The sequence below is a fragment of the Mirounga angustirostris genome, unplaced genomic scaffold, assembly GCF_029215605.1.
Source record: "Mirounga angustirostris isolate CCGP_5_RB_7025 unplaced genomic scaffold, mMirAng1.0.hap1 SCAF_11, whole genome shotgun sequence".
In the NCBI taxonomy this organism is placed as follows: Eukaryota; Metazoa; Chordata; class Mammalia; order Carnivora; family Phocidae; genus Mirounga; species Mirounga angustirostris.
In genome coordinates, this window is record NW_026991719.1 from 112097036 (window position 1) to 112123169 (window position 26134).

Sequence of the window (26134 nt, forward strand, 5' to 3'; positions counted from 1 at the left end):
GCTCCCCATTCAGTGGGGAGTCTGCTTCTCCCTCTACGCCTCCCCCTGCTCATGCTCTCTCTCTCTCTCTCTCTTTCTCTCCCCCCCCACAAATAAAATCTTTAAAAAAATAAAATTTTAAAAAACATTTTATGTATTTATTTGAGAGCGAGAGAGAAAGTGTGTGCATGGGGGGAGGGGCAAAGGAAGAGGGAGAGAGAATCTCCAGTAGACTCCTTGCTGAGTGCAGAGCCCAACGAGGGGCTCGATCTCACAACCCTGAGATCAGGACCCGAGCTGAAACCAAGAGTCGGATGCTTAACCGATCCCACTACCCAGGCCCCCCACAAGACATTTAATCTTTAAATGTTTCTGCACATTTTAACATTTTGGATATCCACAATGACAGCAAAACTTCTTTTCCATCCACTAAACACCAGGTGTTAATTCGGAACGGTTAGGGATCTGGCAGTATAAGTTTATATTTTCATGGCTTTACATATAGACCCTTTTGGAGTAGTTTTCAGTTTCAATATGTAGGCTATTTTATGACATTCTCCCTAAACTGACCAACACAAGGAAGCACATGAGAGGAAAATCTCCAACCCCCCCCCTGCTCCATTCCCTCACTAATCTTACAGGGACAGGGTCCTGATTTCCTGAGCCCCTGCTATGCGCTGACACCGTGATTGCAGATAATATATATATATACACATCTCCATTCATTGCACGTGATTCTCCCAGCAAGCCTGTCATGTAGGTACAACTATTTCCCCCATTCTACAGATGAGCAAACTGCACTCCGAGTGGTTAACTCACAAGGCAAGAGATCCAAGAAAGTGCTCTGAGGGGCAGTTTAGCCCTGTCTGCATACTTTCCACTGTCATGAGGCATTCGAAAGAAGAAAAAGAGATCTGCGCCTTTATGCACAAAAAGCAGTCCCTTGCTGCTGTCGCTATGATCCGCGTCTATACCATCTGCAGCAAGTCTGTTACAACCTCTAAGATGACTAATTCCACTAATCGTATGACAAGCCTGTCTCCAAGGGGCCGTGCCTGATTCCGGCGCTGGCCTTCTCATTTCAAGGCCCGACCAGACCCGGAAGGCACCTGCTCCTGCTTGCGGGAAGTGGGGGAGGGCTGCACCGAGTTACCCCTATTCTATCTGTTCATCTGGTTCCACCTTGCAAGCCGCCGTCCATGTTTGTGAGGTGTCGGCTGGGCGGGGGTCCAGCCCGTGGTTACAGGGCCACGCTAAACCATCCCCTGGCACCTTGCTCTAACCATCTGAGATAACCAGTGACAGCCCTGGCCACATCCTTGTTCAGAGAAGCCACACCGCATACTCGTTCGGAACAGGGGACCATCTCTAAAGTCATGGGGCTTTGGTACCATTCAATCGACTTCCAATTAAAGTTAATTGAGGGTTTGGGGTGATCACAAAAGGCTCCGTCACTCAACTGTTAAAATCTCATCAGCGGAAAAGCAAGGGATTCAGTGGAACCACATGGACATAGCTTCTGTTTCGGGCCCTTTAAAAAAAAAAAAAGATTCCAAATATTTTAAGAACATTCCATGTCTCCCTTGTTCCTGCTGAATAAAATCTCAAATTAACTTAGCCCATCTTGAATCGCATTCTCCAATTCTCACAGCTGAGCATGCTGCCTCTGTTAACCCCTGAACTTTGGAGGAAATGTCATTACAAAATGCACCAGAGCAAGCAAATCGGAGCTGCTTAGTCATATTTCGCTGGGTGGCACTGCTCCTGGCTTTGTGAGCACAACAGGGATGCTGCCACATAGCTCCCCCTGAAAGCAGTCACAACGTCAGCAACAAATAATGCTCTTAGCTCAGAAATGGCACTCAATGAGCCACTGGTACTCCCCTTCCTAGAATACGGTGGATGGCTTTTGCATTGTGCCTGGTTTTCAATAATAACTTCCTTGACAGGGAGCAAACTTAAAGAGAGCAAATCCTGCTCTCCACTCCTCTCTTGTTTCCTTCCTTCTCTCCATTTCAGCCATTCAGAGTGGCAACAACATCAGTGTCGGCAAAGAGCTCCGGCGTGAGGGTCAGGAGACCTTGATTCCAACCCTAACCACGTTCACAAAAGGCCACTGCATCAACCAAGTGGCCAATTCGCTAATTTCTGCTCAAAGAAATAGACCATTAAGAAGATTGGATAGTCCCATTTTATGGCCAGCATATCATTCTCTCCCAAGAGAGAAATCTGCATGGTAAGCCAAACCAGAATTAGAAACTTGTTGGATAGTATATAATCAAAGCAAAGGGGGTCGGGAATATCACAAGATAATGTAATTACTACCTGTTTATAAATGCACTTCTTCAAAATGTCATTTTAAAGATGACCTACTGGGGCGCCTGGGTGGCTCAGTCGGTTGAGCGTCCGACTCTTGATTTTGGCTCAGGGCATGATCTCAGGGTTGTGAGATGGAGCCCCTCGTTGGGCTCTCTGCGCTGGGCGTGAGAGTCTCTTTCTCTCACTCTTTGGCCCCTCCCCCATCTTCCCACTCTAAAAAAATTAAAATTAATTAATTAATTAATTAATGGCCTATTTATAAATTCTGGCTCTACCTTGCTGCCACCGCCTAGTGGCACTTGGCCTGTGATTGTGGACAGCTTTAACCAGTCTACGTTCTTTTGTCTCTGGATTTATATAGTGTCATTTTACGTAAGTAATGTGTGCTTCTGGATTGCCTGGACCTTATAGAATCCAGAGCCAGCAAGTTCAGCTCCGTAGAGCTCCTATGACCGGAGCGAAGATCTGAGTGGAACCCCTCATCGCTCACACCTCATCACAACATCACCAGATCCTCTTCCTGATGGCCACTTCAGAATCACCAACACCTTATGGCCTCCATTCTTCCTTGTTAGCACTCCTTTAGGGGAAAAAACACTTTCTCCACAACAGGGAGTTCTCTTCAATTGAGTACTTTTTTTAAAGATTTTATTTATTTATTTGAGAGAGAGGGAGCGCACGTGCGCACAAGAGAGCACAAGCGTGGAGAGCCAGGACCCTGGGATCACCACCTGAGCGGAAGGCAGATGCCTAACTGACTGAGCCACCCAGGCGCCCCTCTTCAATTGAGTATTAAGTGTTCGGGAAAGAGCGGAATGAACAAGGAATGACAGAGGTATCTTGGCCAGGACGGCCACAGGATTAAAAAGAGAAAAAGACAGAATAACCGGCTTTGGATAATTTCACCATGAAGGGAAGAAAAAGATGAAATCTCTCTTGTTAATAGGGCTTGCCAAGCCCAGGACAGGAAGCAGGGCGCCTAGGACCAGGCGCTGCTCAGCCAGACGCCATTGCGGCCTGCCCCCCACCTCCCCCCGCACTCCTGTCACTAGAACCTTTGAGGGAGCTGCACTGGCTGCCCGTTTTGAGGGGTGGGGTGGACGGGTAATTCCTCAGCTGCCAGAACATCTGGGTGCCAGACCAGGGGGTGTCCTCCCCAAGCTCCTCACCCCCACCCCTTCAGGGAAGGGGACTTATTTCCTAGCGTTCCAAATTGGAATGCGGAACCCATTTTCCCAGGGACATAGGGCCACATCTGCCACTTAGTGTGTGAATTCTACAGCTCAGCCACACTTATTAAACAGGCCATTGTGGGCCAGCCGGAAAACTTAATCAGCACGTAGAACCTGATTTCTAGGGGGAAAATGTTTTCTGTGTTCCTAACAGTACCTTACAAATCAACTTTTGGAAAAGACTCCGTTTTACATTGAAGAATGCCTGGTCGTGTGGTCCCAAATTAATGTCCACCTCTGTTATACTTTCTCCTTGTCCTTTCAAATAAAGGATGAACAATTACCCTGGACACTCCAAGCACTCTTTAGTTTGGAACTGCCCGTGATTCGAGAATCAAGTGATACACAGGAAGACGATGAGAAGAGCCTCAGAAATGGTAACAGTTGACAAGTCCCGCCTATTTAACGGGGCCAGCCAGTTAAGGAGGAGATTCCCATGGGAAGACAGGGCTCCTGCTTTCCCAGGAGTCTGCTAGGGCTGGAGCCCGGGAGCCTAGCAGAACCAAGGGCTTTGCTATAGAGTCCATGCACGGGAGAGATTGGTGTTAAATGAACGCCACACAAAGATCAGGGAGGGAGGAGGGCCATGAAAAGAGGAAGCACTGCAGGCTGCTCTCCACGGCAGCTCCTCTAGCCGGTTTAATCTGCTGCCTTCCAGAAAGTTCTGCATCGCCTTACCCTAAGGCTTCTGTCTTGGGAAGTGCCCCAGCCTCCCAGTCTGTAGAGATGCTGCACACACTCGAGCCTTCAACCACCTACCACTGTAATGTTCTCTATTTATTCTGTGGGTGTTAGGATTGGCTCTGGATTTCCAATGAGAAGGCGGGCTCTTGGAAGCCCAAACTGGCCCCCACAGACCCAGCCGGGGGTTCAACGTATGTGAGAGCCTCGATAAATAATTATTCACTGGCTGATCAACAGGATGTACTGGCAGAGAAACGTAAACACAAATCAGGCCTCATGAAGCCAGTTCTTTAAAAACTTTTTCACTTCTGAATAAATAAATAAAATCTTTTAAAAAAAAAAAAGGGGGGGGGCGCCTGGGTGGCTCAGTTGGTTAAGCGACTGCCTTCGGCTCAGGTCATGATCCCGGAGTCCTGGGATCGAGTCCCGCATCGGGCTCCCTGTTCAGCAGGGGGTCTGCTTCTCCCTCTGACCCTCTTTCCTCTCGTGCTCTCTGTCTCTCATTCTCTCTCTCAAATAAATAAATAAAATCTTTTAAAAAAATAAATAAATAAAAAATAAAAAAAATAAAAACTTTTTCACTTCTGGATCCTCAGTGTTTAGAAGAGTGTCTGTCACATAGCAGGCGCTTAATAAATACTTGATGAATTGAGGAAAGTTTAGAAGCTCTTGCCAACAGATGATTAATCACAATTGAAGAAAAAGCATTGCCAAAATTACAATAAAGTTCAAAAGAACAGGATTAAGGAAGAAACAAGTTCCACGTGACTTTCCAGGAAACGCCTATTAGCTAACGTAACAATACGCTTGTACTCGTCGGCAAAATTAAGCCGCTCAACTGGGAGATGACCAAAGGTGCTTCAGACTCCAAGGTTGTGGGTTTCATTGAGTTATATGCCCAGTTCGGGCCAAGGCTGCAATTGCTGGCCTGTCCTGGGTAGGTCAGGGGCCTTTCATTCTCTTCACAAAGCGCCATGACCTACGCATCACAGAGAAAGGAAGTGGGGAAAAACTGGAGTTGGCTATATTTTTTGAACTGTTTTGCGTTGCTGGAGTTGGCTATATTTTTTGAACTGTTTCATGGTAAATCGCTTAAAGGACAAACACTAGCAGCCAAGCTCACCTGTTCATCCCTTACTCCAAAACAGGCTCTGAGTCACAACCAGAGCACAGTGGGACGTGGCAAAATATGCCAAAGGAACTCACGAGAAGCAAGAAGGGGTGAGAGGCAAATCGAAAGCCTACAATCCACATGCCCCAGCTTACACCAGCTAATCTGGGTAGGACGGATGTTGTGCCAAAGTTACAACCATTTCCTTTATTTAGAGATCACCCTCAACAGTATATTTGGCAAAGACTTTTGGCACTCCTTGCCAACAGTCTATGTGTGAGCCACCTGATTTTCAAAAGTATGTCATTTTCAGAGATGCCCATCAATGCCTAACAGACATCAATCAATTAATTACTGTTCCTCCATCTGATCTCAAACAAGATTTACACCTAGGATACATAATCCAAACATGGTGAGGTGGGTGTTTGGGAGTTCACCCATCAGACACGTCAGGAATGGTGCTTTCCATGAATATCCATGTCTCTCAGCCTAATGGAACCCAGCCTTTAAGTGCCTACAGAATCCAATCCCCAGTCTTCAGGCTGGCATTCAGATTTCTTCTCAAGCCCATCATTTCTCACCATCGTCAACTTGTATGCCCCAGAATCCTTCACTTTCTTCACTGTGCCTCTCTCCGATGTGCACACTTCTCCTTATGAAAAAGTCCCCTCAACCATTTGAACCCCAGCTGTCCTTTGGGGCCCAGACGGCATCACTCCCACTCCACGGGGTCTGCCCCAGGCACTACACCTCAGTACACAATAGGCTTCTTCTTCTGAACTCTGTGTTACGGTCTAGACTCTGGACCCACTAACCTGGATACCTCGCCACATGCCGCCATCAACACTGTTAAACTCCACGATGTCCCATACTGCCTCTTCCCACGAGGCCACAGGCACAAGCACCCACCGTACAGACGGCAGACAAGTACTTGCTGACTATGATGCTTTCCTTTTCACCTGAAAGTTAAACAGGTATTTCTTCCACCAGAAACACCTGTCCTTCTGGCATGCCTTCCCTGAAAGGAAAGACGGAGAAAAGGTCATTTTTTTTTTCTAGTAGAACCTGATCAATCAGGGCTCATCTATTTTTCCATCACTCGGTAAAACAGATTCTTCTTTGGAAGGCTGTGATTGAGAGTCGTGAAGAATGTTGACAAAGCATTTATCTCACCAAAAGGAAGTGAAGGTACTGCCTGGGATCACTTGGGAGAATCACAGTTACAGAGTTCTAAGGTGCAAGTGTCACACCTTGAAAACCCAATGAAATCAAGACAGTTTGGGTAACATGAGAAATAAGAAGTGTGGGGTGCCTGGGTGGCTCAGTCGGTTAAGCGTCTGCCTTCGGCTCAGGTCATGGTCCCAGGGCCCTGGGATGGAGCCTCACATCGGGCTCCCTGCTCAGCGAGGAGCCTGTATCTCCCTCGGCCTGCCTGCCTCTCTCTCTCTCTCTCTCTCTCTCTCTGACAAATAAAGAAATAAAATCTTAAAAAAAATAAGAAGTGAGCTGAGGACTGGAAAAGCAGAGAAGGTCTTCCATATCACATTATGGGACCTAATTCACATACCATTAATTTTCTTTTCTTTTTTTTTAATGAAACAGGTACTCTAGCTTCGCATAAAGAAACAGAGTAAATACCGTATTACGAGAGACTAAGCTTGCTTTTATCCTTATTTTCATTCACTAAAGAGTCATTTCTATGAAAGACAGTCAACTCTTGATAATCTACATATAGACTCTTAGATATACACGCTATCTAAAATACATTTTTAAAAATTCATCCGGGGGCCTCTGGGTGGCTCAATCGGTTAAGCATCCGACTCTTGGTTTCAGCTCAAGTCATGATCTTGCGGTCGTGGGAAATAAAAAGGATAGTATGTAAAATCTGGCACATAAAGGAGTCACCCATGAGCTCACCAAAACCATTGTTTTCCATTCTGTGGTCTTTCCCGGAAGGGAATTTTGCGATCCCAAATCAAGATTTTCCCCACTCCATAACACATTCCTAAACACCAGCATGTCTTCAAAGAACGCAAAGTGGTCATGCTACAGCGCAAATGTTTATTCACACGATCACAACATACACGCCCCCAAAGAAACGGTTACACTTCTTCTGTTGTTAAAATACTGCATTCTCTTGGTTTGCATACGTTTCTCACAAATTATTGGTAAATAGCCCCAGTTTGCTGGAGACCTAGCCATGAAGAATAGACAGATTTTAAGATGGAACGTTCCTTAGTGTTCAGGCCTGCTTCATAGGCTGGGCTCTTCATAAAAGATGTGAAGAGCTTGACACCTTAATGATGCCTCTTAAAATAATGTCCACGCTTCCAAGGGTGGAAAAACCTGCCTGCTATTGTCTAGAGTGAGACAAGCCCTTAATAACAGTGTCACTCACTGCTTTGCAAACTGCTGCCTTCCATCTTACCTTAATTTAATCCTTTCTTTTCCCTATTGCCCATTTCAATCCTTCGGCTGATATGTCTGATCTCTGTAATAATATTCAAGTCCCCAAGAAAGTATAAAGCTGGGATTTCACTCTATTTGCTTTTAAGCAGAACTTAATTAGGAAGGTATATCTTCTGCCAGAAGTCAAGTAGAAATGATGGGTGGCTCTATGCTCTTTCGGATGAGCCCTCTCTGAACCCATACACCCCTCTGCGTGGTAGGGTCCAAGTCGGCCAGGCTACGACAAAGCCTGGAGCTAATCAGACAGATGTCTGACATCCTAAGTCTTTCTTCCAGACGACAGCAGAGGAAGGGGCAATGTCACTACTGAAATGCAGAGGTGAAGCAGCTTCTGGACTGGGTGGACATATATCCCCTCTAAAAAGTTGGTAAGCCAAGGCCCCACAAAACTGACCAAAAGTGTCCTCACCCTTCTTCATTTGCAGTTCAAAGGCCAGACCTTGCACTTCCTTTTGGTATTAACCCCAAAGTCGTCACCAATCGTCCTGCATACCTTCTGCTGTGCCAGCAACGACTGACCCTCGGGGGCTGCCTCGATGATAACCTATGACCAGATAAGAATGGGGCCGGAGCAGGGGATAGCTGGCCAAGATTGTGTGGTTCTAGTAAAGAGCTATATTGTGCTCTGGTGCCCCCAGAAACAGCCTGGATTAGAATCAACATTAAAACCAAATTAGAGGGGGCGCCTGGGTGGCTCAGTCGTTAAGCATCTGTCTTCGGCTCAGGTCATGATCCCGGGGTCCTGGGATTGAGCCCCGCATCGGGTTCCCTGCTCCGTGGGGAGTCTGCTTCTCCCTCTGCCCCTCCCCCCTGCTCATGCTCTCACTCTCAAATAAATAAAATATTTAAAAAAAAAAAAACAAATTAGAGTGAATGGGATTTAAAACAAGATAAGGGAGACTCAATTGATCAAATTTTCTAAAAAAATGCATTCCATTTGGTATTATCAATATACATTCAACCCAATCCACAAATGCCATGTTTCCTTCTTAAGTATTACATACCGTGGTTTTTTGTATAGAAGCAACTGATTTTGCTTTTCACCCTCTACTATGCCCAATTTGACAGATTTATTACTTATTTCCCTGGGGCAAGGGGAGACTTTTTTTTTTGTCGGTCCTCACCAAAAATAGAAAACCATTTGTTGAATTGTTTAACTAAAACAACAAGCATCTTGCTCTGGGGTGTATTTTTAAATTTCAAGCTATTGTAATTATAAAATGGATGTGTTTGTTTTAATAGACACAGAAGTTAAAAATAAAACAAATGAAAGACACAAAAATTAAACTACTTCATCCGGGCAGTAAACATGAGAAACTGAAAATATTCTTTTATCACCTTCTAGTTTACGCATAGACTAGAAAAGAGCAAAAAGCATTCCTGATTTTTCAATTCCGAGAGGGATCCATCCAAACTGTTTCTATTATTAGCACACAAAATGGTAGCTAAAGAAGTTACTGTGGTTAACAACTGAATAATTCATAGTCTCTGAAGAATTCGGTTGCTCGGTCTTCTCCAGGTCCTCCTTAGAACTGAGTTCTTATAAAGGAAACCATATACAAATTGTTTCCAGCAGTTAAAAATTGGCCACCCTAAGCATTCAGAACAACAGCAAGACAACCAGCTGGAGACCTTTACATGAAGTTCTACAACTGGTTCCTAAAACTCTTAAGATTATACATAAATTGACAGAAATTATAATTAAAGGTTGCAGTCTCTGTTCCGTGGGTATCACTGAGCCACGATATCTCTGAAATTTAAACTCTTTATGTAGCCCTCCAAATAAAATATGTAAACAAATTAAACAGGACATGTAAATAATTTTAAACACATTTCAGTACACTCTAATCTAAATTCAAATTATTTTCTATGATGTGAGGCACTGAGAATTTCAAGTACAAAAAAAGAAAAGCACTTCAATTAGTGAGTGAAAGATGTTAATAATGTTGAAAGGCCTGATGCGTGCTGGTCAACACGAGAACAGAGGCCAAGGCCGCCACCACGATTCATCCAAAGTTCCCAGAAAACACTCAACTCGGTTTTGCCTTCAGAAGAGGGGTGTCAAGTATTAGAAAATATGTGGGCATTTTACCTTCAACTTTACTTTTTAAAAAAATGTTTTTTTCCACAAGCAAGCAGTCTCTGTCCAATAAAGCATGGAACCAAGGAACAAGATGGCTGGATTTTGTTTTCCTATTTTAAGGTTCCTCCCTGTATCCAAGTTTGTTTGTTTTAAAAGATTTTATTTATGTGACAGAGAGAGACACAGCGAGAGAGGGAACACAAGCAGGGGGAGTGGGAGAGGGAGAAGCAGGCTCCCCGCCGAGCAGGGAGCCCGATGAGGGGCTGGATCCCAGGACCCTGGGATCGTGACCCGAGCCGAAGGCAGACGCTCAACGACTGAGCCACCCAGGCGCCCCATGTATCCAAGTTTTTTGTTTGTTTGTTTCACTAGGCTCCACACCCAGCGTGGAGCCCAAGGCGGGGCCTGAACTCACGACCCTGAGATCAAGACCTGAGCTGAGAGCAAGAGTCAGACACTTCACCAACTGAGCCACCCAGGCGCCCCCCAAGTTGTTTTCAATGTTAGGATTTCAAAAGAAGATCTCTCTCTAAAGCATGACTCACTTCTTAAGAGTTTGCTTAACATAACTAAAGACTTAGGTGAACTTTTTTTTTTTTTTTGATAACGCTATGTTATCATTCATGAACACTAGTCTACTGGGATATATTAAAATTCCAGTTAGGAACTAGCTTTCATTGAGCCTGATGAGTGCCAGGCACTGTGCCACATGCTTTCTCTGCTTTCTCTCGTTTCCAGAAGGGGTAGTGCATGCCTGACAATAACAAAGTAGCACAGACCTAGTATTACCTACTGCTGCCACCACGGAAGTGGCCGACCCAGGTCAGTTCAAGTCCAAAGCCCAGGCTCTTAGGCACTGCACTCCTCATGCATGCAACTCCTCAAGAACACAGGTTTCGGGGCGCCTGGGTGGCTCGGATGGTTAAGCGTCTGCCTTCGGCTCAGGTCATGATCTCAGGGTCCTGGGATCGAGTCCCGCATGGGGCTCCTTGCTCGGCGGGGAGCCTGCTTCTCCCTCTCCCTCTACTGTTCTCCCTGCGTGTGCTCTCTCGCTCTCTCTGTCAAATAAATAAATAAAATCTTAAAAAAAAAACAAAACACAGGTTTCCCTGACCAGGATTCACACCCAGACCAAGATAGGGAAAGTCACAAATTCGAGCCACTGGACTGCACAGCACGTGCTGAGTTGCCTGACCCCACAACAAAGCGCCCCAGATGGTTATGTATTCGGGGGTCTGCTTTTTAGAGTTTTCCCGCCTCCTTTCCTGGCGTGCTGTTGATTTCACTGCTTCCGTGCTGTGCCTGGATATGTACTCTTTCTACTGCTGCCAGCAGGCTAGTCCCCGGCAACCCCCCTTCTCCCTTTATCACGGCCTCCTATCTCGATGCTGTTCTCCAATTTACAAAGTGCTTCCACATACCTTATCTCATCTAATCTAATTTTCTATTTCTAATCCGTTTGGGGATGAGCAACCAGATTACCCATAATTCCAACACGCTTAGATAAGTAAAAGTCATTAGGCTCCAAGTGAGATCCTGAGGCAGTCTCCCAGGAATAAAGTGTGGAAGCCTTAGTGCAAAGATGGTGGGGGGGGGGCATCTCTTCTGCAGTCCAGACCTTCCCTCACCACTCACTCATGCTCCTGGTCATTCATTTAATAAACATTTACTGAGTACCTGCTATGCGCACATGTTATATTGAGTGCTGGGATTATAAGAATGATCAAACTCAGCTTCCTGCCTTTGAGAAGTGCCAAGACTAGGAGAGAGATAAACGTGTCCACAGATCCCTATAACGAGAGTGGCCCGCCAGCATTAAGATAGCCTGGCACAAAGGATTATGGGAAGGGGGACGAGAGTTGCCCAATCCAGCAGAGAAGATTTTCTAGAAGATCTGAGGCTGTGGAGGAAGCTTGGTATCTCTTTCTTCATGGTTCTCAGCTAGGTGGCAGACACTGGAGGTAGCTAGATGGCTGAACTCTAGATAAACCGTGGAAATGGTTCTCAAATCTGGATGCACATCACAATCACTTGGGGACCTTTCAAAACAAACTAATTACAAGACATGGTGACTCTGGGAAACTGTCGGGCTGAACATATACATACCCTGTGGCCCAGCTGTTCCACTCCCATGTACAAACCCAACAGAAATGTCCACCAGAAGCCAGGCACAAGACATGCACAGCACCCAGCAGCACTGTTCACAGCAACCCCAAACTGGAAACCCAGATGTCCATCAACAGGTGAATGGATAAACAAAAGATGGTACATCCACAGGATGGGATACGACTAGCAATAAAAAGAATGAACCATTCAGATCCACAACATGGGTGACTTGGACAAATGTTACCCTGAGTGAAAGAAACCTTATACAAATGAGTACCTACTGTATGATTCCACTCATATAATGTACTGAAACAGAAAAAAAAAAAAAAAAAAAAAGAATCTATTGTCTTAGAAGTCAGGGCAGTGGTGCCCAGTGGTGAGGGGTGTGTCTGGGAAGGGGCATGAGGGCGGCTTCAGGGTGCTGATAAGGTTGTGTTTCTTCGTTGGTGTGCTGATTATATGGATGTGTTCAATTTTTTTTTTAAGATTTTATTTATTTATTTGAGAGAGAGAGAATGAGAGACAGAGAGCAGGAGAGGGAGGAGGGTCAGAGGGAGAAGCAGACTCCCCGCTGAGCAGGGAGCCCGATGCGGGACTCGATCCCGGGACTCCAGGATCATGACCTGAGCCGAAGGCAGTCGCTTAACCAACTGAGCCACCCAGGCGCCCTGGATGTGTTCAATTTGTAAAGATTCATCAAACTATATACTTAGAATTTGTGCAATTTCCTGAATTCATGTTATATTTCAATATGACGTTTATTTAAACATTAAAAAAAAAAAAAAAGAAATACCAGGGTGCCTAGGTAGCTCAGTCAGTTAAGTGTCTGACTCTTGATTTTGACTCAGGTCATGATCTTGGGGTTGTGAGATCGAGCCCGGTGTCGGGCTCTGTGCTCAGCGGGAGTCTGCTTCATATTCTCTCTCCCTCTCCCTCTGCCCCCCCCCCATGCACTCTCTCTCTCTCGCTCTCTAAAATAAATAAATAAATCTTTAAAAAAAGATTCTCTCTCTCCCTCTCCCTCTTTCTACCCCTTTCCCTCTGTAAAAATAAAAGAAAGAAAAGAAATACCCAGGCTTGGGCCTCACTACAGACCAGTTAAGCTCAGTGGGGTGGGGGTGGGGGAACCCAACATTTGTATTTTGTAGAAGCACCCCAGATGGCTCTGATGTACAGCCATATCTGAAAAGCCAGGGGCTTGGTGTTCCTGTATTTATCAATAGCTCCTTTTGGGGGGCAGCCTGGCACATGGCAAAGGGAATGAGTTCTGGAGTCAGGCCCATCAGCAATGACATTCTGATTTGCACTGACGGTGTGGGGCATTTATCTGGATGATCCCCAAACCTCAGTTTCCTCCACTGTATAATGGGCACACCACCACCTCCCTCCCAGGATTGTTGGGACTTAAAGCACCTAGCACAGTACCTAGAATATAGCAGATGCTTAAGAAGTGGTAGCTAAGTGGTAGCTACTCCACTCCTGTTCCTCCTTTGCATCTAAGTTCCTAAGTACAGTGATGAGCAGATCGCTGTAAATGCACAAAACCCACGCTCTCCAATTTCTCCTCCTGAATGAGTTTCTTTGTAAAGACTGAAGTAATATTATACCTGGACTAATGATGTCAAACGAATATCGGACATTTCCGGGCCCTAGTTTGCTCCCTCTATTCAGCACCTGCTATCCCTGAAGATGAATGGAGAGGACACGGACCGTCCATAAATACAAACCACAGACCCTCCTTTGGAAGGCTTTACTCCTGCCCTCATCCTTAAGAACAGCGCCAGCCCTGTGCGAGCAAAGACAAGGCCAAGATGTGAGTTGGCAAAAAGAACAGAAAAAATGAGTAGCTTGGAAGACATACCATCCGTAAAATGTGCCAGATGAAATGCTTTTGTATAAAATGTCATCGTTTAGTAAAAACAAACCAAACAAAATCCTGAGCTGAGAGCAGAAGATCCAGGTTGGAGTTCTGATGCTATGACTGGTAAGCTGGATGACTTTGGTTAACTAACTTTTCGGTTTCCTACATGCTTTACAAGGGCACTGTGAGTTTCAGATAAGGTAGGTAGAAGGCATTCTAAAAAAATTAAGCGGGGAAGAAATGCAAGATGACCATGCAAGCTGCAAATTTACTTTGTTCCAAACTCCAATCACCAACCACCACCACCCCAGGAGACTGAGAACTCTCTGATATTAACCACTCCGAGCACACCCAGCCTGAAGCTCGCTTATGTAAGAAGGGACTGCAGCACTGCCTGGCATGTAGCATAATACTTTGCTTAAGAGAAATCCTTGGAAATGCCTCAGCTGAAGTACAAGGGCAGGCCCAGGCCTTAACGTTTTGGAGAGAGGTGCTCTCAGTCACAGAACACCAGAACTGTGGCTGGAGCAAATGATGTCATCCAAGCTCCTCTTACCATGGTCAATGTCAAAATTAAGATAGGAAGTTCAAGGACAAATTGTGAGCTTTCCAGGCAAAGAGAACTTAGAAAAGCAGTTTGGACCTTAGAATCTTGTGGTTAAAATTGTTACTACTTTACAGAACATCAACCAAAATGTATCCTATTCTGTGATTTCTTCGGGGGTTACCGGAAGCTTTTATTCACAAAACCGTAAGTAGTTGCGTAGGTAAATATATTCCCTTATTCCATTTGTATTCCCACTACACATTAAGGAAAGAAAAAAACTCGCGTGAGTCACCCCTATAGCCCAAAACAATAACAAACCAAAAATAAGATTTTTGAAGAGACAGAGATAAACTTAAGGGCTCTCCACTCTAGAGCTAAGAAACGAAATAGCTCAAATACCTGTTGGGTTCCTAAATGACTGGAAAATGAAAACTCGGAATTAACTACGGGCATGTTGGCACACCTTGCAGAGTACGGGTCTTCCCCCATCCACAACCCATTCCTGCGACAGACCTGTGTACTCGACGCCGAAAATATCCGCAAACGTGCGGATGCCGGGGACTGAGCTGGGGGGGGGGGGGGGGGGAAGGCATCAAATTAGTATCGAAAACAGTACTGTTGACTCCTGCCCTGGTTCCGAGGGAAAGAAGGAATCCTGTCCGCTGCAAAGCCGGCGGCCAGAGCCGGACAACTCGCCCCTAAGTTTGGCGCGTCCTCGCTCCGCGCCCTCGGTCCCCCGTCCCCCCCCACCCCCCCGCGCCATCCCGGCCCCCGGGATCCCAGGGCACTGCCAGGCCCTGGCCGAGCACCGACCCCGCGGCTGGGGCTGCGAGCCTCGGCAGGGGGAGGAAGGGCGGCTCCTCTGCAACCCGGGTCCTTCGGCACCACCCCGGCCCTCGCGTTTTCCCCTTCCCTTGACCCCCCCCCCCCGCCCCCAGGCAGGTCACCTGGCTCGGCCGCTGCCCGCCGCTCCTCCCGCTGCTCGCTCGCTCGCTCGCTCGCTCCGGCCGCGCCGCCGCCGCCGCCTCCTGGAAGCAGCTCGCCCTCGCGAGTCACGGGGCCGGCGAGCGGGCGGGCGAGCCCGTGCCAAGGCTGCGGGAACCGTGCACCCCAGCCGGAGCTGGGACCCTGCCCTGAGCGCGGCCGCCACCCGAGCGAAACTGGAGAGCTGGGCTCGGCTCGCTCGGGCGGGGAGGGGCGGCTGCAACTTTGCTCCCGAACGCGAGCGAGGAGGGGGCGCCCGTCTCCAAACTCCGTGCAGCGCCCGCCACCTCTCCAGCCTAAGGATTTTCTTTATGCCTTTTTTTTTTTTTTTTTTTTTCCCCAATCTAAAGGGAAGCCGGATTCTTGCCCTCAAGTTCTTGCTTCCAGGGCCGGGCGGCGCGGCGGGCGGGCGGAGGAGCGCGGCGCCGAGCGGCTGCGGGAGACGCGCCCGCCGGGTGCGCTGGCGGCGAGCCGGGCCAGGGCGGGCGGCAGCCGCTGCCCGGGGACCCCGCTGGGCTGCGCGCGCTGGCCCCTCCGGGCCGGGAGCCAAAGCCAGGCAGGGAGAGCGGCCTGGAAGGACCGGGCCAGCGGCGGGGAAGCGGTGACCCGGACCTGGATCGCCGAAGTAGGAACTGGAAGTGACAGCGGCAGGGCAGCCGCCGCCGCCGCCGCCCGGGTAGCCGTGGCAGCGGCAGAAACCGCGGCGGAGCGGCGGCGGCGGCCACACTGCGCATGCTGCTGCCGCCTGCAACCTCCGAGCCCGGGGCCCGCTGGCGCCCGGCCTACCGCCCGCCACTGCCGGAGCCCCGGGAGGGAATCCCGGCCTCGCGGGCTAGCCCTTCCTGGCGGCCCGCGTCCTCCTGCCGCTCGCCGACGCCACTCGGAACCCCCCCGGCTCTGTGCCGAGCCGCCGAGACAGCGGGAAAGGACGCGCTCCCCGGCGGCCCTCCACATCTGTCCCTTCCCCAACTGTCCTGCTTGCCCTTCCTGGGCTCTCTCCTAACAGGACCCAAGTCAAAGGGGCCTGTTAGGAGCATAAAAAGGTTCATGACAGATGGGGAATATTTACCGCCTTACTTGAAGTCCAGTTTTTACAGAAATACGATGCAGTCAGTAAAAGATTAGGATGGCCAGAGCCCTGGGTGTCAGTCAATGTAACTCAGGGAAATTCCATTAGGAGTGTCAGATTTGCTCAACAGAAAAACAAACAAACAAAAAACAACTTACCGATATCCTCTTTAGTCTTCCCACTAGTACAAATTGAGCAGCTAAATATACAAAGCTCTGCCCAGCAGAAACTCATGGACTTGAGCCAGTTAAAAACAGAGTGTCCAACAGTTAGACATTACCAATCCCTACTCTAGTCTCCTTTCACAGATGAATCAACTGAAGGGGGGGTGGGGCGGGGAGGCTCTGACTTCACACAGGTGGCAGACTTAGCCTTGAAGGAGGGCCTGATTGATACCCATTACAGCTACTGACCTCACTCCTCCAAGATGGTTCTGCTCTCCTGGAGCTTGAGCTCCCTTATGGGAGATTTAGCCTTGACTCTTGGTCGTTAGTAGATCTGCCTTCCTTCCAGAACTGCCTTCATGCAGAGCAGTCCCTGGGAAACGGCAAATCGTCCATCCCACAGGCCCCACTTTGGGGATGGCACCCATGCTGTTCCAGTGACAAGGCAGATGGAGTGACTCAGGGAGACAGGAGGCAGTGAGGGGGTGGGGGCAAAGAAAAGCCATACTGATACCAGCTGGTACTGGAAAGAGAAGGAGAGAGAAAAGAAAGAAGGGAGGGAGGGAGAGAGAGAGAGAGAAGCACTAATTGAGCCTCATATACATTCAGTGAAATCCTTCATGAGCAAAACATCTTTTTATAAAAGTAGGCTTGGCCCAGGAGCAGAATAGGAGATAGTAGGGTATCCCCGGCAGTGGGTTTGTAGTAAAGGTGGCAGGGGACGAAGCAGGAGTACCAGCTGGGGATGTGGCCAGGAGGAGAGCACGAAGGCTGTAGCCAGAACAGTGTAGTCAAAGAGGTATCACCCCAGGCTACTCTCAATTGATCAGAAGAACTGTATCTGTCCCTCCTCCTCCTCCCAAGTTCAAAGGCAGAATGAAAACAAAACCACCATTGCTAAAATAGGTTGTCAGAGGACTTCCTGGTCACATTAGTGACACTCTACCTAGATATGAGGGTTTTCCCATATGTTCTAGAAGATCTTCTCTTGAGGCCTGAGTGTCCTCCCTGCCTTCTCCATTCTATAAACAAATAAAAAAGATAGAGCTGGTTCACAGAAAAGGAAATACAAATGGACCATAAAGGGGTCAGAAGATGTCCAAACTCACTAGGAATCATGAACCTCAAATTACAGCGGTAAACGAAATACCATCTTCACCCAACATTTTAGCAAACATGAAAGATAAATAATGGGACATGAGGAAGAAGGCACTTCCTACTCTACTGGTGGTAGTAGAGCTTCAGATAGCATTTTGTAGGGGTTTGAGAATATCTATCAAATTCTGACACAGTAATTCCATCTCTATGAAGAAAAGTGCTTCAGGAATAATCACAGATGTACACAAATCCATCTCTATGTGCACATACAGCCCCATGACCCGCTGGGACTTATCCCAGCAAAGCAAGATTGATCTAACATATGAAAATTAATCAAAGTAATATAACATATCAAGATAATAAAGGACGAAAACCAATGGTCATCTTAACAGATACAGAGAAAGCATTTGACAAAGTCCAGCACCCTTTCATGACCAAAAAACCCCCCCAAAACCCTCAAAGAACTAGGAATAGAAGGGAATCCTTCAATCTGATAAAGGACATCTATGAAAAACCCACAGCTAACAATCCTACTTAGTGGTGAAAGACTGAAAGCTTCCCCCTAAGATTAAGAACAACACTAGGATGTCCACTTTAATCACTTCTATTCAACATTGAACTGAAGGTTCTAACCAGGCAACTTAGGCAAGAAAATGAAATAAAAGGCGTCTAGACTGGAAAGGAAGAAGTAAAACTATCTCTATGCACAGATGACATGATCTTGTACAAGAAATCCACAAGGAATCCAAAAAAACCATTAGAACTAATGAAAAAGTTCAGCAAAGCTGAAGGATACAAGATCAATAGGCAAACATCAATTGTATTTCTATACACTTGCAATCAACAATCCAAATATGAAATTAAGAAGACAATTTCATTTACAATAGCATCAAAAGGAATACAATTCTTTGGAATAGACTGAACCAAGGAGGTATAAGATGTGCACACTAGAAACTATAAAACACTGTTGAATGGAATTTTAAAAGACCCAAATAAGTAGAAAGACATCCTGTGTTCATGGATCAGAAGACTTAATATTGTTAGGATGGCAATACTCCCCAAAGCCATCTACAGACTGAACACAATCCCTATCAAAATGCCAGCTGGTTTTTTGGGGTTTTTTTTGTGGAAATGGACAGGCTGATCCTAAAATCCATATGGGCACACAAGGGATCCAGAATAGCCAAAATGATTTTGAAAATGAAGAACAAATTTGGAAGACTCATGCTTTCTGATTTGAAAACTTATTACACAGCTACATTAATTGATTGAGTGGGGAAAAGAATAGTCTTTTCAAAAATAGTGTTTAAGAGAATGAATTTGGGAGATGCCTGGGTGGCTCAGTTAGTTAAGCATCTGACTTTGGCTCAGGTCATGATCTCAGGGTCCTGGGATTGAGCCCCACATCGGCTCTGCACTCAGTGGGGAGTCTGCTTGTCCCTCTGCCCCTCCTCCCATTTGTGCTCTCTCTCTCTCAAATAAATAAATACAATCTTTAAAAAAGAGACAATGAATTTGGACCCCTACCTCACACCCTACACAAAAATTAACTCAAAATGATTCAAAGACCTAAATGTAAGAGCTAAAACTATAACATGCTTACAAGGAAACATAAGTATAAATCTTCACGACCTTGCATTAGACAATGGTTTTTTAGACATGATACCCAAAACACAAGCAACGACAACAGAAATAGATCAATTTGACTTCATCAAATTTAAAAAACTTCTGTGTTCCGAAAGATACTGTCAAAGTTGGGGAGGTGCTTTAGAGAGTGCTTTGTTTCTTAGATGTCTCAGCAGATCTCCCTGACCAGTTGCTAGCTGTGTGATCTTCCAGAGACCCTAGGATACTACAGCCATCTGAGAACACAAAGATGGAGGTCCCTTGGAGAGGCCCACTGGCCACCCAGAGGTTCAGAAGGCCGTTGCTCTTTAATGGGGCCGCCATGCTCCACGGCCAGTACTCAAGATGTCACTGTGCTGCCCCATCTCTGGTTTCATTTTTCTACATTTCCCAACTGACCCTTTCAAGCCAGCACTCTGTCTTTAGATAAATAACAGTGTGTTCTGGGGGCGCCTGGGTGGCTCAGTCAGTTAAGCCTCTGACTCTTGATTTCGGCTCAGGTCATGAGCTCAGGGTCTTGAGATCAAGCCCGCACATAGGGCTCCATGCTCAGCGGGGAGTTCTGCTTGCGATTCTCTCTCCCTCTGCCCTCCCCCCACTTGTGCTCTTTCTCATGCACACTCTCTCACTCTCTCTCTCAAATAAGTAAATAAAATCTTAAAAAAGTCAAACTCGAAAAAAAAACAGTAAAATGGTGGTTACCACGGGATGGGGAGATGGGGAGATAAAAATTGATATTGTTTAAGGGCACAAACTTGCAATGAGTACTAAATAAGCCACAGTGATCTAATGTCCGGCATAATATTGAACATAGACAACAATATCGTACTAGTATTATGTGACGTGATAGATACCACTTGCAACCAATCATATTACAATATATAGATATAGCAAAGTAACATGCTATACACCTTAAACTTACATGCCGTATGTCAAATATATTCAATTAAAAATTTAATTTAATTTTTTTTAAACTTTCTTATGCTTATGTGAATCCCCATACATTCCATCATTAGTTTTAGACGAAGTGTTCCATGATTCATTGTTTGTGCATAACACCCAGTGCTCCGTGCAGAACGTGCCCTCCTCAATACCCACCACCAGGCTAACCCATCCCCCCACGCCCCTCCCCTCTAGAACCCTCAGTTTGTTTCTCAGAGTCCATCGTCTCTCATGGTTCGTCTAAAGATTTAATTTTAAAAACTTGGTAAATATTTGTGTCTCGGTCTGTCTCCTAGCTAGCTACCTGGGAGCTTGAGACTGGATGGTCAGTACTCCTGGCTGCGGGGTGCCCCCGGCTCAGCTTTCAGTCTCATGCCTTAGGTGCATTATCTCATTTGATCCTTAAAACAATCCTACGCAATAGATATTATTAATGTCTCCTTTACGCAGATGAGGAAACTGAAAGAGAGGGAGGCCAAGTAACTTTTCCCGGAGTCCACAGTCAGTAACTGACCAAGCCAAGACTCTAACCCAAGCCTGTCAAACTAGAGAAAGTTATGCGCTTAGCCATAGTGCCAGATACCACCTTATTCCAATATCCCTATGATGTTCAAGCCAGCCTCAATGATCAAAGAGAGACAAAAATATGCCCAGTGCCTTTATTCAAGAAATGAAAATTAGCATATACTTTTCAGAAAGATTTGTACCCAAAGTGGGTGAAAATATTTTAAGCATTGGTACTTAAAGGAGTAAGCATTAGTTATCATCAGAAAAAGCTACTTCTGTGAAACGACTCATTCTCCCACAGTGCTAGACCCAGGAGGTGTTTCTGTATTATCTAGGATTCTTAGAACTGCAAAGAAGCTCAGGATACCTTCTGGCAGCTTCATAGCGCAGAAATCATCGGCAACCTCACCACGTTTTTATTTGTCAAATAAAAAAGAAAATACCATGATCTGTTCCATAGGAGACATTATCCTAGAAGATATATAGAGAGGTCTCGGGCTACACCTACCTCAAAAGCCACACACACACACACGGCAGAGACACACAGCTAACAGTGGGCAATAGGGACACCTGGAAGAAAATATTCTGAGACAACTATAGCCTGATGCTGTAGCTAACTTTAGGAAAAATTCTGAAGCAAGCCAAGTTTATCTGGGGCAAAGCGACTTGTATTACTACTAATAATAATAGCTAACACTTGGAGAAATACTTACTAGGTGCCAGGCACTCTTCTGGGGACATGAATTCATTGACATCTTATACTGATCCTATGAGATAGGTGCTGCTATTATTCCCATTTTATAGGTGGGGAGACTGAGTCACAGTCAAGGAACATGCCCAAGGTCACAAAGCTACTCCTGAGAGAAAACTTAGTGTTTGAACCCAAGCAATCTAGCATCAGAGTCCATGATCAACCCACTACTAATACTTCTCCACAAAAAATACTGCTAAAAACGTGTCTATACTTCTTATGTCCCTGGTTTTCTGCTGAGCACTGTACATACATTATCTCATAGATCTTTTTCAGGTCCAAGCTCTCAGCTCTAAATTATTATGTAGTATCTCATTTGATCCTTTAAAACAACCCCATGAGGTAGCAATTATTGTGTCCATTTTACAGATCAAAACACTGAGGCAAATACCTGAAGAAAACAAAAACATGAATTTAAAAAGATATGCACCCATATGTTCATTAAAGCATTATTTGCAATAGCTAAGATATGGAAGCCACCCAAGTGTCCACTGACAGATGAGTGGACACAGATGTGGTATATATGCACTCAACCATAAAAAAAAAAAAAAAAAAAGAAGGAAATCTTGCCATTTGTGACAACATGGATAGACCCAGAGGGTATTATGCGAAGTGAAATAAGTCAGACAAAGAAAAACCATTACCATATGATTTCACTCATATGTGGAATCTGAAAAACAAAACCAAACATAGCAGAAACCGACTCCTAAATACAGAGAACAAACTGGTGGTGGCCAGAGGGGAGGGGACTGAGGGGATGGGTAGAATAGGTGAAGGGGTGGGGTGCCTGGGTGGCTCAGTTGGTTAAGCGACTGCCTTCGGCTCAGGTCATGATCCTGGAGTCCCGGGATCGAGTCCCGCATCGGGCTCCCTGCTCGGCAGGGAGTCTGCTTCTCCCTCTGACCCTCCTCCCTCTCATGCTCTCTGTCTCTCATTCTCTCTCTGGCAAATAAATAAATAAAATCTTTAAAAAAAAAAAAAAAAAGAATAGGTGAAGGGGATGAAGAGGCACAAACTTCCAGTTATAAAGTAAGTAAGGCACGGGGATGACAAGTACAGCATAGGGAACATAGTCAGTAATTTGTAGGGGCGGCTGGGTGGCTCAGTCAGGTTAGGCAGCCAACTCTTGATTTCGGCTCAGGTCATGATCTCAGGGTCCTGGCATCAAGCCCCATGTCAAGCCCATCATTGAGCCCCCCATTGGGCTCGGTGCTCGGTGGGGAGTTTACTTCAGGATTCTCTCTCTCCCTCTGTCCCTCCCCACCCCCAAATAAATCTTTAAAAAAATAATATTATAGTAACATTGTATGGTGACAAATGGTAGGTACACTTACTGCGGTGAGCACTGTGTAATGTATAGAATTGTCGAATCACTACGTTGTACATCTGAAACTAACATAATATTATATATCAACTACAATTTTTAAAAACCTACAATCTTTTTTAAATGAATGTATAAGACTTCAGCATCATTTGAATGTACTATAACTTATTTGACTATTCCCCTATTGCTAGATACTGATGTTGTTTCCATGGTTTTTGCTTCTGCAAATAAAGATGTCTCACACGCACACACATAGACACACAGGAACAGAGAAGTTAAGTAATTTGACACTCAGACAAAAGTATCACCTCCTTTCCAGCAATACCCCCATACATACTCTAAGGATCCATATAATATAAAACAATGTAATGTAATTTAATATACAATTTCTACCACAGGGGCAGGTTCTCTGGGATTTTCAAGGCCTCTGTTCTAAAGTGTTAATGGGGTGGGGGGCGCCTGGGTGGCTCAGTTAAGCATCTGTCTTTGGCTCAGGTCATGGTCCCAGGGTCCTGGGATCGAGCCCCGCATCGGGCTCCCTGCTCCGCGGGAAGCCTGCTTCTCCCTCTCCCACTCCCCCTGCTTGTGTTCCCTCTCTCGCTGTGTCTCTCTCTGCCAAATAAATAAAGAAAATCTTCAAAAAAATAAATAAATACATAAAGTGTTAATGGGAAAAAGTGACAATATGCTTTCTTCTCTTCCCAACTCAGGGGGGTTACAGTGACCCCCTAGAGCAGCCAGTTCCCCCTAACAGGGAAGCACCCCATACAACCTCTGTCACCGGAAGCCTTGCTTTCAGGGCTCGGATGCTGTATTAAAAGATAATCCTATCCTGAGTTTTGATTTGGTTTGGTTTGGTTTGCTTTTGGCACTGGTTTCCGGAGAAGACAAACTAGCAAGCCACCCCTGGAGACCACCAATCTTAACCATGGTTTCCATAAAATGCTACCCCGGTGTGACAGTCAAGATCAACCGAGGACTTGCCATACAGCACCATCCTCACCAGCTCACCAGTGGGGCGAGGCACCCCGGGCGGGCTTACCTGCACTTGAAGTGCTGCACATCCTTTCAGGAAGTCGCTGATATTGCTGAGGCAATCAGCTTCCGTTTGGGGCTCCGAGCAGTACTAGAGAAACAGAGTCAGAGGTCATTTGGACACTGTCGTCCCATGCCAAGCATACCATAGTCCTCATGTTCTGATAACTAGATAGGTAGGCTTTCTAAGGCAGGGGCCACATTGCTATCAATCCAGGAAGAGAAATAACCACTGGAGGAAGTGATGTAACAGTCTAAACGGTCGGTCTCTTTCAAATGTCACCAAACTTTCAGTCCCAAACCATCTATCTCTACCGACAAACCCTTTTTTAGCCTTCTGCCAAAGTGTGGGGGTAGTGAATTGGATCCAGACTGTTTTTTTGAGCTTTGGTTCTTGCTTTTAATCTATTCCTTTGCTCCCTCCTCCCCCATGATAATTTACTAAAATCCTGTTCTCCCATTTAGTGTTTGCTACATTTGGGAACAGTTCTGTATGCTGTATTACCGTTTTAGTACTGTTTTTCTTTTTTTCAAGTTTAAGGAAACTTATAAGGAAATCAATTTGCTCGATAAAAATACAAACTAGTTCAAGAAGGCAAAAGAATTCAGGTTATGCTCACAGTCACATCCCTTGCTAACCTTAAGAAAAGAGCTGTAGGATTCAAGCTTTAAACTTACTTAAAGTGCCTACTTTAGAAATTACCCATCCTCGTGATCATGGCTTTCCAACATTAAAACTTTTGGCTTTTTAGAAGAGGGTAAGGTTAGTTTCACTTTGAACACATGTTGCATTCAAAACACGTATCTGGTTTCTACTGTTTTAGCAAACCTTTTCTGACATTTTGGATTATTTCTCCTGGTTGCCTCTGTTTCAAAGGGTATTTTATTTCTTTGAGCAGAAAATCGACATCGATTCTAGCCAAACTGTCAATAAATACCATCAATATCTGTCATAAATCATCCCATTATTACGCAGACTCATATATACCCCAAGTTCAAAACACTCCCTTGGTACATGGGGAGGTAGAACACGTATCTCTGGACGGAGCAAACGATAGGGGTATTTTCTCCTTGTCCCCTGGCACCAACGGTGTATCACGCTTTTACTATCTTTGGGGGCCCAACTGCGAGAGGATAACCTTTCATTTTCTGAGTTTCTCAAACAACAGAAACAACGAGAGAAGGCCAAACTCTTAGGAAGAGATTCAAGGGGGCGAGTCCCATGGCCCGGGCAACAGAACATCTCAAGGGTTACATTATTGCTGCTCTCTGGTGGTGAGCAATCCCAAAGAGACTGCCCATTTCCCTTACCTTTTCTAGAGAGCCCGGCCTAAGTCTGTTGATCAGTTTGCACAGCACTACCCCATTCTTCAGTGAGGACTTCAAGAACTCCTCCGGGTCACAGACGGTCTTTTTGGGGGAATCTAAAACTCCCAAGGATATAAGCCATGTCACGATTCGCTCCTCTGGATTCATCACTGAGGACCGCACAGCTCCCTGGGGCAGGGACTAAGCCACATCCGTAATTGCATCTGCTACTGCCTTCCGTTTTTATAAGTTCTCTTCTGTGGCTTGCAGAGCAAAGCGTTTCGACAACTTTTCTTAGATAACGGTGGAACCCACTCGAATTACGGGACCTTAAAGCCACAGAGATCACACTTAAAAGATGAAGAAATAGAAGGAATAAAAATCCTTGGATAATGCTGGGTTTCTTTTTCCAAACCTGCAAAGCAAATTCATGAGGGTTAAAAAAAGAAGAAGAAGAAGAAACACACACAAACACCCCCCCCCCAAAAAAACCCCAACAGTGCAAGAAGCTGTAAAGGAAGGAAGTGAGGAGGATGCTGGGGAGGGAGGAGAGAGAAGGAAGCAAGTGCTCTTGGAAAACAGAGGGGACCTTGGAAATGAGATACTCATGGGCCAGGCTGGGAAAACACTGTCAATAAATAGTCTAGCCCCAGTGACAATCTGGCTTCTGTCAGGAGGAAGATGCCAACTGGCTCTTAGGTCAGACAGATCTGAGCCTCGTGGGGAAGGTAGGCTGAGAAAATTCTTCTGAGAAATGGCCGGATGTCCCCATCCTGTCTCACAGAGCTGGTGTGTCATGATCATTCCTCCTAGAACACCTTGATTGCCTGGTGATAATGTGCCAAGCACGTGAAGACTGCGCCTGCTGTCAGCCATCACCATGTATAAGCAGAAGCTAGAAGAATGGCATTTTACTTTGCAGCCAAAACGCTATG

At 46.0% G+C, this 26134-nt stretch overlaps 1 protein-coding gene across 11 annotated transcripts in view; it reads right to left on the reverse strand.

The window, feature by feature from the left end:
- ARHGEF6 (Rac/Cdc42 guanine nucleotide exchange factor 6) overlaps positions 1-25595 on the reverse strand; it is a 99489-nt gene extending 73894 nt beyond the window's left edge. For 6 of the 11 annotated variants that reach the window (XM_064574627.1, XM_064574626.1, XM_064574625.1 and 3 more), the window contains exon 1: positions 15988-16011. Coding sequence is in view for 3 of the 11 variants with exons in the window: in XM_054509382.2 (XP_054365357.1) it covers positions 23899-23982; positions 25203-25367 (249 nt within the window). In the remaining 8 variants the exon portion in view is untranslated. Of the gene's footprint in view, positions 1-6140; positions 6321-15338; positions 15946-15987; positions 16012-16602; positions 16741-23898; positions 23983-25202 lie in introns of those variants that run through there. The other 5 variants (XM_054509382.2, XM_045883192.3, XM_054509406.2 and 2 more) reach the window with 5 other exon arrangements.
- Between the last annotated feature and the right edge of the window lie 539 nt (positions 25596-26134).